Raw genomic sequence first — 12,625 nt, forward strand, 5'->3', positions numbered from 1 at the left:
TGGAATCGTTAGTGACCACAGAGAGTCAGGACATCTGTTTAACGTCCCAGCCGAAAGATGGCACCCTTCAGAGGGCAATGTCCCCAATTACTGCCCTGGGATATATATATTATTTTAGATCAGAGGAAAGAGTGCTTCCTACTGGCCCTCCAACACCACTTCCAGCAGCATCTGGTCTCCCATCCAGGGACCAACCCTGCTTAGCTTCAGAGGCAAGCCAGCAGTGGGATGCAGGGTGGTATGCTGGTAGATCCAGAGACTACAGTATACCATATACTGCTCAAAAAAATAAAGGGAACACTTAAACAACACAACCTAGATCTGAATGAAAGAAATAATCTTCTTAAATACTTTTTTCTTTACATAGTTGAATGTGCTGACAACAAAATCACACAAAAATAATCAATGGAAATCCAATTTATCAACCCATGGAGGTCTGGATTGGGAGTCACACTCAAAATTAAAGTGGAAAACTAGGTAAGTACAGGCTGATCCAAGTACAGGCTGATCCAACTTTGATGTAATGTCCTTAAAACAAGTCAAAATGAGGCTCAGTAGTGTGTGTGGCCTCTACGTGCCTGCATGACCTCCCTACAACGCCTGGGCATGCTCCTGATGAGGTGGCGGATGGTCTCCTGAGGGATCTCCTCCCAGACCTGGACTAAAGCATCCGCCAACTCCTGGACAGTCTGTGGTGCAACGTGGCGTTGGTGGATGGATCGAGACATGATGTCCCAGATGTGCTCAATTGGATTCAGGTCTGGGGAACGGGCGGGCCAGTCCATAGCATCAATGCCTTCCTCTTGCAGGAACTGCTGACACACTCCAGCCACATGAGGTCTAGCATTGTCTTGCATTAGGAGGAACCCAGGGCCAACCGCACCAGCATATGGTCTCACAAGGGGTCTGAGGATCTCATCTCGGTACCTAATGGCAGTCAGGCTACCTCTGGCGAGCACATTTAAGGCTGCACGGTGTTGGGCTGTAAGCACAACCCCCACCTGTGGACGTCGGGCCCTCATACCACCCTCATGGAGTCTGTTTCTGACCATTTGAGCAGACACATGCACATTTGTGGCCTGCTGGAGGTCATTTTGCAGGGCTCTGGCAGTGCTTCTCCTGCTCCTCCTTGCACAAAGGCGGAGGTAGCGGTCCTGCTGCTGGATTGTTGCCCTCCTACGGCCTCCTCCACGTCTCCTGATGTACTGGCCTGTCTCCTGGTAGCGCCTCCATGCTCTGGACACTACGCTGACAGACACAGCAAACCTTGCCACAGCTCGCATTGATGTGCCATCCTGGATGAGCTGCACTACCTGAGCCACTTGTGTGGGTTGTAGACTCCGTCTCATGCTACCACTAGAGTGAAAGCACCGCCAGCATTCAAAAGTGACCAAAACATTAGCCAGGAAGCATAGGAACTGAGAAGTGGTCTGTGGTCCCCACCTGCAGAACCACTCCTTTATTGGGGGTGTCTTGCTAATTGCCTATAATTTCCACCTGTTGTCTATTCCATTTGCACAACAGCATGTGAAATGTATTGTCAATCAGTGTTGCTTCCTAAGTGGACAGTTTGATTTCACAGAAGTGTGATTGACTTGGAGTTACATTGTGTTGTTTAAGTGTTCCCTTTATTTTTTTGAGCAGTGTATATGTTACATATTATATTCCCCAATTTTACTCATTTAATGTAACATTGATAAATATGAGTCTGGGTAGAACACCAGGTAAGTTCTAATAGACCTGAGTCCCCAAAGGCCACTGTAACTACTTACGTGTAAAGAGGATGTGGCTTTGGAGCAAATCTGTGACTGAGGGTAATTTGTGCAGGAGGTCCATTTTGCTCCAATTATTTCCCATCCCTTCAGAGGGGCTTGATGTTGGATTCTTGTCAGGAGGGCTGGCTCTGTAGAAAAACTTGTTTGTGTAGTCGACGGGTCTTGAAAAAGGACAATGAAACAAACAGCTGTGTTATGAATGGTAAGAAAGGTGTTTATAAAAGGTTATAAACTATAAAGGTTGCTTATGTATAGTATGCACTTGTGTCATATTCCAATGTTAGCCAGTACGTGTGTCGACTTCCTTGGGTTTGTGAAGAGGGGAGGAAATGCTTCTTTCTCCAATCTCTTTCCAGTGTTGCAGGAGGTGGTTTTTAGAGAGGACTCTGAAAAAAACAGCTTGGCTCATCGGAGTTGTTTTGGGGTTCAGGGTGGCTGCTTCCTCTCTTCTCTCTCTGAAGGTACCCATTTCCCCCGTCCTCTCCCCTTTCTTTCTATCAGAATGGTACCCATTCTGCCCGCCCTTCCCCCAATTCTTTCAATCAGAACGATCCTGTTTAGTCTTAGTGTTAATTGGTCGGTGTGGTCATATGGTTTTGGTGGTGATGGTAGTGTGGTATGGTGTGTGTGTGAGTGTGTTTGCACATGTGTGCTGTATAATGATTGTGTGTGTGTGTTTGTCTGTGTGGTGCTTCATGATGGAAATGTGGCTGTGTGTTTCCATGCATGTGTGTGACAGCTTGGTTGTGATGAGTGTGTGGTGTGTGTAGTAGCATGGTATTGGTGTTGGTTATTATTTAGCTGTAATGTTTCCAAGTCTCTGTGTACTGTATCTGTAATGTTGTTTGGTCCAAAAATGTGCACCACACAGGGATGTGCTGTAATGCCTGTGGTTTTGGGGGAGGAAAGCCAGGAGTTTTGTGTGTTGGTGGTGGATCTACATTATCCTTGGTGTGCTTCAGTGCTCAATCTGCTCATTAAAACTGGTGTGTGTGTAGAAATGTAGTCAGTCTCAGACGGCGTCCTTTTTGCTCAGTTGTTCGAGGGGACATGGTGAGAGACGGGAGAAGTTAAGTTCTAATTCCTCGTTTTACTAGTTTTCTTAGTCTCTCTCTAACCACTTTATATCTCTCCCCCTGTCCATTTCCCTCCTTTTTTATTGCCTCTTCCCATCCTTACTGTTTTTTCCTGCTCTTCTCGTCCTCTGTCTCTATTTCTCGCTTTCTCCACCGCCTCTCTCTCTTCCTCTCTCTCTCCGACTCAAAAGCTCAGAGTCCCACTGCAGCAGACCACTTACAGCAGGCTTACACAGGAGTCCAGCAGTATGCAGGTCTGTCAGTTTCACATGGTATGTGTGTGTGTGTGTGCGTGTATATGTGCGTGCGTGCGTACATACATAATGTGATATGTGGGTGTCTGAGCCTGTTATTTAATCAATTGGTGTGTGTACATATTTCTGTGCATAGCGTGAGAGTGGGTGTAGGTGTGTGTGCGCGCGCTCTCCAGCCTTTGAGTGTTATCTGATCTGCTTGTGTGTGTGTCTTAGCAGCCTACCCTGCTGCATATGGCCAGATCAGCCAGGCCTTTCCCCAGCCTCCTCCCATCATCCCACAACAACAGAGAGAAGGTGAGGCGTACACACACATACACCAGCCCTGGCCTATACCAATCTTATAGAATTCTGTGTTAAAGTGGCTGGTATGTTTTGTTTGTCTCCAAGCTTGTATATTGCTAGCAAATGACCAGTCTTTCATAGTGCGTTAATAAGCATCGCCTGACATACCTGCATTTCCATGCCAATCTGCCTCAATTTTACATGAGGTGTGCACCTCAATAGCTTCCTTTCCTTGTGTTCTTTCCTTCATCCACACTGATGTGAAGAGCAGTCATCACCTAGGAAAGGACACAAGGAACGGACATACTATAACCCGAATGTCAGCCGTCTACAGTAGATCACCTGTTGGTGGTGATTCAACATGTAGAATCGTCGGGAAATAGACAGTGTTCTATATTCAGAGGCAATAGGACCGCCACCCACTGCATTTAACAGTTCATTTTTGCCTTGGAAGAAAGCCAGAGAAAACAAGTGAGACAGAGAAGCACACCGGTAGACTGGCTAGAATCAGCCCGTGGAGGGAGAACTCATTGACCTGTGTGCTTGATGACTCTGGCTTGGGACTCTGGCTCCCCCCTGTGGAGTGTAGATGAAATGAATGGGCATTATCTTGCATCCCAAATGTCACTCTACGCCCTTCATAGTGCACAACTTTTGACCAGAGCCCTATGGGACAAAGTAGTGCCCTGGTCAAAAGTAGTGCACTGTATAGGGAATGGGTTGCCATTTGAGACACAGCCATCATCTGAGATCAGAAATTGTTCTACATATTCTTTCTGATCTCAGAGGTTGCATCATTTGCATCATTGCATCATCATGTTGGTTGGTCCGAAAACTCTTCCTTCCTTTTGTTTCTCCCTTGCCTTCCCCCTCTATACCACCACCTGTATCACTCCTTTGCTATCACCCCACACTCTCCTGTCCCATTCTTCTACCTCGTTCCCACCCCTTTCAACCCTCTTGCTCTCTCTCTACCCCTTCCCTCTCCTCCTACCCCTCTCTCTTCTCTCTCCCCATGCCCTCCCACCCCTCCCTCTCTCCCACTCCTTTCTCTTCCTCCTTCCCCTCCCCTCCCCTCCTCTCTCCACCCCCCTCTCCTCTCTCTGTGTGCAGGGCCGGAGGGCTGTAACCTGTTCATCTACCACCTCCCTCAGGAGTTTGGGGATGGCGAGCTGATGCAGATGTTCCTGCCTTTCGGTAATGTCATCTCCTCCAAAGTGTTTGTGGATCGGGCGACAAACCAAAGTAAATGCTTTGGTGGGTAAAAACGATAAAACACCTGTAAAGATGATTTATTCTTCATTATTATCCTTATTATTATTCTTTCACTAATTACTTTCTTTACCGCAGACGCAACCTTTTTTGAAAACATTGAAAAGAGAAATTGTAAATTCCGGAGTTGCTTGAAAATTGGGGGCCCTGGCGGGTGGAATGGGGGGTGAATGTGTCTTGTGGGTCTTCTGTTACAGATAAATGTAATGCATGTAGCGGTGGATAACACCTGTAACTGCATCATAAAGAGGTCCTCACTCTCAATAGTATGACAGATCCGATGTTATAAGTTATCATAATGTTTTATGTCAGGTTATGACAACATATTGTTATGACAACATATTGTAGTGACCTTGTCAAGTCAACAGCTAAACTATTACACCAAGAGGTCCGAACCAAAGGGTAGGTAGCATAAACTTAACCACATGTAACAAATTGATTTGCATTAATATACACATCAAAAGTCCCAATGCAAAGTTACACCTAACTTTTCTATTTTTCCAGTTATTAGCTACATAAACCGATCAGAATTCCGAAGAATACCTAAGTCATGCCGGAAAATGTTTTTGTGTGGTGTGGCGTAATATGGAGGATCTGGCATGCCAGTCTATTCTCTATGATCTAGCAAATACTTTATGAATAAATTGTTACAAATCAGCTTACCAGGTTGCTAGCCAATTAGCCTGCTAACAATAACCCTACCAGCCTGGTAACGTTACATTAGCACTGCATGAGTCAGCCAGTTGCTATCAACACCTTGCTAACAGCTACATTAAAGTAAACCAAGGTTTTTAAATACATAACCCCATCTAACCAGTTATCAAATAATGTTACCGGTAAATGCAGTTATTTTAGCTAGCAAGCCAGCCAGATAAAGTTTGATATTTTAGCCTGCTAGCTAGCCTAGCCAGCTAACTAGCCTAGCTAGCCAACCACCACGGTCGACAAAGCTGAGTAGTAAGACAGATAACTACACCAACTAGTCTAGAACAGGCAGGAAACCCACAGAACACAACATCAAAAATACAGCAGATACAGTGAGGGAAAAAAGTATTTGATCCCCTGCTGATTTTGTACGTTTGCCCACTAACAAAGAAATTATCTATAATTTTAATGGTAGGTTTATTTGAACAGTGAGAGACAAAATAACAACAACAAGAAATCCAAAAAACGCATGTCAAAAATTTTATAAATTGATTTAGATTTTAATGAGGGAAATAAGTATTTGACCCCCTCTCAATCAGAAAGATTTCTGGCTCCCAGATGTCTTTTATACAGGTAACGAGCTGAGATTAGGAGCACACTCTTAAAGGGAGTGCTCCTAATCTCAGTTTGTTACCTGTATAAAAGACACCTGTCCACAGAAGCAATCAATCAATCAGATTCCAAACTCTCCACCATGGCCAAGACCAAAGAGCTCTCCAAGGATGTCAGGGACAAGATTGTAGACCTACACAAGGCTGGAATGGGCTACAAGACCATTTGCGATTATTCGCAAATGGAAGAAACACAAAAGAACTGTCAATCTCCCTTGGCCTGGGGCTCCATGCAAGATCTCACCTCGTGGAGTTGCAATGATCATGACAACGGTGAGGAATCAGCCCAGAACTACACGGGAGGATCTTGTCAATAATCTCAAGGCAGCTGGGACCATAGTCACCAAGAAAACAATTGGTAACATACTACGCCGTGAAGGACTGAAATCCTGCAGCGCCCACAAGGTCCCCCTGCTCAAGAAAGCACATATACATGCCATGCCCGTCTGAAGTTTGCCAATAAACATCTGAATGATTCAGAGGACAACTGGGTGAAAGTGTTGTGGTCAGATGAGACCAAAATGGAGCTCTTTGGCATCAACTCAACTCGCTGTGTTTGGAGGAGGAGGAATGCTGCCTATGACCCCAAGAATACCATCCCCACCATCAAACATGGAGGTGGAAACATTATGCTTTGGGGGTGTTTTTCTGCTAAGGGGCCAGGACAACTTCAACGCATCAAAGGGACGATGGATGGGGCCATGTACCGTCAAATCTTGGGTGAGAACCTCCTTCCCTCAGCCAGGGCATTGAAAATGGGTCGTGGATGGGTATTCCAGCATGACAATGACCCAAAACACACGGCCAAGGCAACAAAGGAGTGGCTCAAGAAGAAGCACATTAAGGTCCTGGAGTAGCCTAGCCAGTCTCCAGACCTTAATCCCATAGAAAATCTGTGGAGGGAGCTGAAGGCTTGAGTTGCCAAACGTCAGCCTTGAAACCTTAATGACTTGGAGAAGATCTGCAAAGAGGAGTGGGACAAAATCCCTCCTGAGATGTGTGCAAACCTGGTGGCCAACTACAAGAAACGTCTGACCTCTGTGATTGCCAACAAGGGTTTTGCCACCAAGTACTAAGTCATGTTTTGCAGAGGGGTCAAATACTTATTTCCCTCATTAAAATGCAAATCATTTTATAAAATTTTTGACATGTGTTTTCTGGATTTTTTGTTGTTATTCTGTCTCTCACTGTTCAAATAAACCTACCATTAAAATTATAGACTGATAATTTCTTTGTCAGTGGGCAAACGTACAAAATCAGCAGGGTATCAAATACTTTTTTCCCTCACTGTAAAAAGTACAGAGAGCGGAGACTTACAGATTGATGGCTGAGTTAGCTACCAAAGAAGAGTCAAGGAGAGAGGAGGTTCAGAAGAAGAGGCCGTTTCACCGGCCGAGGGAGAGTCAGCTAATCCAATGGTGATATATTGAGGTAAATCCAAAATAGATTGATTCCAGAGGCAATAATCCAGAGGCAGGAATGGGCACAGGAGACGAGGGGAAGAGTCAAGATTAAGACGGAGATTGGAGGAAGGCTGCAGGCAAATGGAAATGATCACAACAGCATAGTGAGTCAGCTACTGTAGCACACTAGTACTAAACCAAGGTTGAAAAACTCTGGTAGCATATTTCACAAAAAACAGGCATCCCCCACATGTGGGGAATATGATTGGTTGTTTACACCACACCTCCTCGTGATTGGTGGATTGTAGCTCACCACTGCCAACACTCAGTCTGCATGGCTAGTGGCTAACGTTAGCCACCTCGAGCTAGCTAACGCAGAGTAGATTCTCCATATTTACATTTACATTTTAGTCATTTAGCAGACGCTCTTATCCAGAGCGACTTACAGTAGTGAATGCATACGTTTCATTTCATGCATTTTTTTTGTACTGGCCCCCCATGGGAATCGAACCCACAACCCTGGCGTTGCACACACCATGCTGGCGTTGCAAACACCATGCTCTACCAACTGAGCCACAGGGAAGGCCATATGATGTTGAGAAATAGTGCTTGTGGATAGTTTAGAAGATATCTGAAAAAGTTACCAAATTGTAAAAATGTAAAAACTCCAAAACATAACCATGTTTGCAGTTATAGGTAACCAGATCATGACTATAACTAAGTTACTAAGTCTTTGAACACACTGTGTTGTTACTTTGGTGAGTAAAAACTCATGTTTCCTACCCTTTAAGGTTGCTACAATATGATACATGACATGGCTCTAATCATTTAGACTAGTACATCAGCTAGCTGAGAAATAAGCATGGTCGTAACACTTCCTATGAATACCCTCTTCAGAAGGCATTATATATATGCCTATAAAGCATTATGAGATATACAAGATGCATTATAATGCATTATGAAGAAGGTACCCATAGGAAGTGTAACTGCCATGGTTAATTGGCATATCACTGAAAGCTACCAGGAATGTATTGTAGCATAAACGGACGTATCATGACTGCTTATAACAGATGTTATATGCTAATGACAGGCTTATGACATATTTATGAAGCAGAGTTCTAGTAACGTGTTACCCCATAAACACTCCCTCTTTAGTGATAATCATGACAGGACTAGTTCATATCTTTCATTGAGAAGTAGTCTTTACCATAGACTTACAATATCCGGAATCAAAATAGTATAATTGGGTATAACATAGTAATATTTATGAATAATTTTCATGGGCCTTTTAACAGAGGCAGAATTAAATTGGTATTTATTTTTGCACCCTCTAGGTGATGTTATTTTGGTTATTGAGAGTCGGAAATATGTCCAACAAATATTTAAGTGTCATTTTGACGAGTGCTGTCTGTTCTAATTCTATGGTTTCTACCCTTGATTTGAGTGACCTAGTGTTGTGTTTCTATTGCACGTCGTTAGGCTTGTTATTGATGTGGGCATTTGATGTGTCAAACTGTGTCTAATGTACAGTAACATGCATTATATGTTAAGATGTCCACGTGATAATATTATAAGAGAACTGCAATTGAAGTGAAGTGTTACGGCATGTGTTTTTAAAGCGTTATAAACTCAGATAAACTGAATGCATATGTCAGGAAATGTGCTATATAGATAACAGTATGATTAAGTATTAATTTAAGTTAGTGTATTCTTTGTGTGTTGCAAATGTGGGAAAATGTAAGAATCATGTTGAACTGTCTGTCACCAACTTGAAATCTGAAGTAACTTTTCTCATATCCCTCCCCTCATCCTTACCCTTGCCTGTATCTTGTTTTCCTTCTTTCTTTCCATCTCACGCTTTCCTTTCATAAAACTTCAACTGTCACTCATACTGTCCTTTCTTTGGTCTTGCACTTACCTAACCTCGTCCCCTCTCTCTCTCTCTTCCACGATATTTCCATCTTCCTCTCTTTCCATTTTTCTCTCTCCCCATCTCCCTTTCTCTCTCTCTTTGTGCGGTCCATCCCCCAGGGTTTGTGAGCTTCGATAACCCAGGTAGTGCCCACGCTGCCATCCAGTCAATGAACGGCTTTCAGATCGGCATGAAGAGACTCAAGGTGCAGCTCAAGAGGCCGAAGGACGCCAACCGCCCCTACTAGCCCCTCCCCCTATCAGCCACCCCTGCCCTGAGGGATATGGCAGTCACTGCACACAGGGCAACACAGGTGAGAGGAGTCGCCTGCAATTGGACCCCTAAATTATATAATATATAAAATAGAATGTTTAACACACACATATATATGTGTATATATATAGTATATATATATATATATATATATATATATATATATATAGTTTAATGTATTTATTTACATTGTGTATATATTTATATTTGTTGATGTGTGAAAATATGTTTTGCTAGGGCAAATAGATCAATGTGATTTTATTGTTAGCAATGAATAAAGGACCATATTCTTACTTTTCCAGGTTTTTATTGAGCTGGAACACATGTTGATTAAATGAACGACGTCATTGAACTGAAAGACCACAGGAATTATTTGAGGCTGGTATGAAACTGGATCATATACTGGGCTGAACATGAACAAATTAAATGACCAAGTAATGGACACCTCTGTTGGATGTACCTTTTGGACCTCAGAGAGAACTCATGCAAGCCTGGGTAGCTCCAGGACTCTTACTCTCTTTATCGCCTCCCCTCCTCTCTTTCTCTCTCCCTAAACCTGCCTGAATGACAGCTACCTTACAGGACCACAAGGGAAGTATTATAAAAGAAGAAGAAAAAAAAGAAGAAAAAAAAAAAAACCGCGGAACAGAGATGGAGGAAGTATGGATGCCAAGAGTTCCAAGAACTAAACTAACTTTAAAAAAATACTTTATGGGGGAATGCCATAGGAGATATCTATGTAAAGGTGTTGGGTATGGGGAAATAACTTTTTAAAGAACACTTTTACAGGACTAGGAGGAGAGAACTTTGTAGGGAATGCGATATTTCATGACCCAAACTCACTTTGATTCGGGATGGCCATCTTTAGCTTGGAGTGCCTGTCTGTTTCCAGGGGATACCGTTGCCAAGGAGAGCCATAGCAACGGTCTCCAGGGAGTCTTACCTGTCATTCCTTAGTTGTTTTAGGGACCAAAAGACCAAACATTTTTATTGCTGAGGACTTGTAGCTCTATTAATATACTCGGACCACTGCATCTCTTTTAATCTTTGTTAATCGATTAAAGAGTTGCATTTAAAAGATGTGTACATTTAGAATATATATACAATATATGTATATATACATACATATATATTGCTGTTATGCTTTTTGAATACAGGCAACACTATTTCAGATGACCAATGGGGTCGCTCACTTCGCTAGTTTACAATTAACTATTCAAAATGTTTATTTTTTTCCTCTTCTCATTTTCTCTTGGGGGATGGGATGGAGAGTGCATGGGAAGGGTTGTTCCATACTGCAGCCTTACCTTTTCTAACTTGACATCCTAACCTCATAGTTAAAAGAACATCAAAAATGTTTGAAATATATGAACTTGTTTATATTTGCAGTACATATATATGTATATGTATAACACGCATTCAAGCTAATGTATTCATATATATACATATATACAGTATATATAGATAAATAGATATTAATCAAAATAATATATGTATTTACAGTATATGCACATATTTTATGTGTGTCTGTATATAGAACAGCTATTGACTATGATGAGCTGTAATTTTTTTGTAGATTTTAGCTGGAGTTTGAAAAACTGCTCTGCTTGGGAAGAGGCGCAAATCTGGCAGCTCCCAGAGCTGCAGGCATTCCTCTCTCTAATAAACTATATATGCTGATACACACATATTCCTGAATATATGTGTGAAGATTCACATACACTGTATGTACGTGTACATACCATTTAAAAATGCAAAAAAGCCACTTCTCAGTAGCAGGCTTAAAGAGAATCAGGCTAAATTAATTTTAGAGGTAGGACAAAGATCTTTGACTTGATTCCAAACGTAACTTTTCAGCTTCAAAGGACACTCTACACAAACTTAACATGTATAAACAACATTCTCTTTGACATTTGAACCAAAATGGATGAATACCGTGACCTTTTCTCTCTCTTAATTGCATTCAGTAAGTAAGTGCATGTAGCGTATGGGCTGTCAACACAAGGTGTGCCTTGTCACCTGCAGAATCTGCCATCAAGCACTGTGCTTTCAAAACATTACTGCAAGCAGCCAACGCGCTACGATGATGTCAAAACTGCAGTCGCATTCCATCATGTCGTTTCACATCTCCATAGAGAGCTTTAGCAGTAAAGCATGTCAAAGCTAACGAATCGTTCAGATGATTCATCGTGGTCCTCTCACACATGGAAATTAGCATCAAGTACTCTGACAGTCACAGACTCATTGTGATGTGTATTTGTCATTACACTTTAAATCAAAGTGGGTATTATATATTCTGCTAGTACATGTACTAACTAAAAGGGAGCACTTGGAAATGCTGTGCAAGTATAAGAACCCTTGAGGCTACGTTCCACTGGGTTTGGTCTGACATTGCGTATCGTATGGTTATAACTTATAGGTGAAGTTTCATGATGTTAACACATTGCAGACCTAGGAAGTGGTTTGTCTACTGAACACAAAGGAACCAGGAAGTGTTTTGTAATGTATACAGCCGGCGCCAATTCAGCTATTGTTGTATGGAGCTCTCTCTAACTGTTCCTCACTACACCATTCCCCTAGTGCCTGCGTCCAACCTTTACTAACAGACAAGGATGTAGGGTTAAATAAAAGGTGGGTAAACACTGAACACCGGTCGAGACCGCCAGGCTGTTCCCAACGTCAATGCTAAGAGTGCTAATTTAGCGAACTAGGTGTATAACTGCTATGCTATAGAAATAGAATGACTAGAACATACATCCCCATTCAAGTCAATGTTGGCATAATGGGTGGACTGGCAGCTATGGAGAGTAAACCAATAGGAGCAAAGCTAGGTTGAAGATGACAAACGTTAACCTTTATGGGATTCTAATATACCGTAACTCTTTGCAACAATGGGACCAGCTATACTAGTTAGCAATGGTACTGGTAGTTAGCAACGGCGCTGGACCCAGATTTGTGACATCGTGGTCTTAACCTGTATATTGTAGATGTAGGAGCAAAGCCGGAAGTAAAATATGTGCTAAAATGTGTGATTTGTTGATTTAACTCAACTGAAATAC

At 42.5% G+C, this 12,625-nt stretch overlaps 1 protein-coding gene across 14 annotated transcripts in view; it reads left to right on the top strand.

Annotated features, from left to right (window-relative positions):
• Nucleotides 1-10,204, top strand: part of celf4 (CUGBP, Elav-like family member 4) — a 107,373-nt gene extending 97,169 nt beyond the window's left edge. For 5 of the 14 annotated variants that reach the window (XM_029775776.1, XM_029775779.1, XM_029775782.1 and 2 more), the window contains exons 9-14: nt 2,132-2,236; nt 3,043-3,123; nt 3,322-3,402; nt 4,504-4,647; nt 9,413-9,606; nt 9,869-10,204. In XM_029775776.1, coding sequence (XP_029631636.1) covers nt 2,132-2,236; nt 3,043-3,123; nt 3,322-3,402; nt 4,504-4,647; nt 9,413-9,540 — 539 coding nt within the window. In that variant the 3' untranslated portion in view covers nt 9,541-9,606; nt 9,869-10,204. The remainder of the gene's footprint in view (nt 1-2,131; nt 2,237-3,042; nt 3,124-3,321; nt 3,403-4,503; nt 4,648-9,412; nt 9,607-9,868) is intronic. The other 9 variants (XM_029775781.1, XM_029775784.1, XM_029775786.1 and 6 more) reach the window with 7 other exon arrangements.
• Nucleotides 10,205-12,625: the final 2,421 nt, after the last annotated feature.

The sequence above is a fragment of the Salmo trutta genome, chromosome 14, assembly GCF_901001165.1.
Source record: "Salmo trutta chromosome 14, fSalTru1.1, whole genome shotgun sequence".
NCBI classification, from domain to species: Eukaryota; Metazoa; Chordata; class Actinopteri; order Salmoniformes; family Salmonidae; genus Salmo; species Salmo trutta.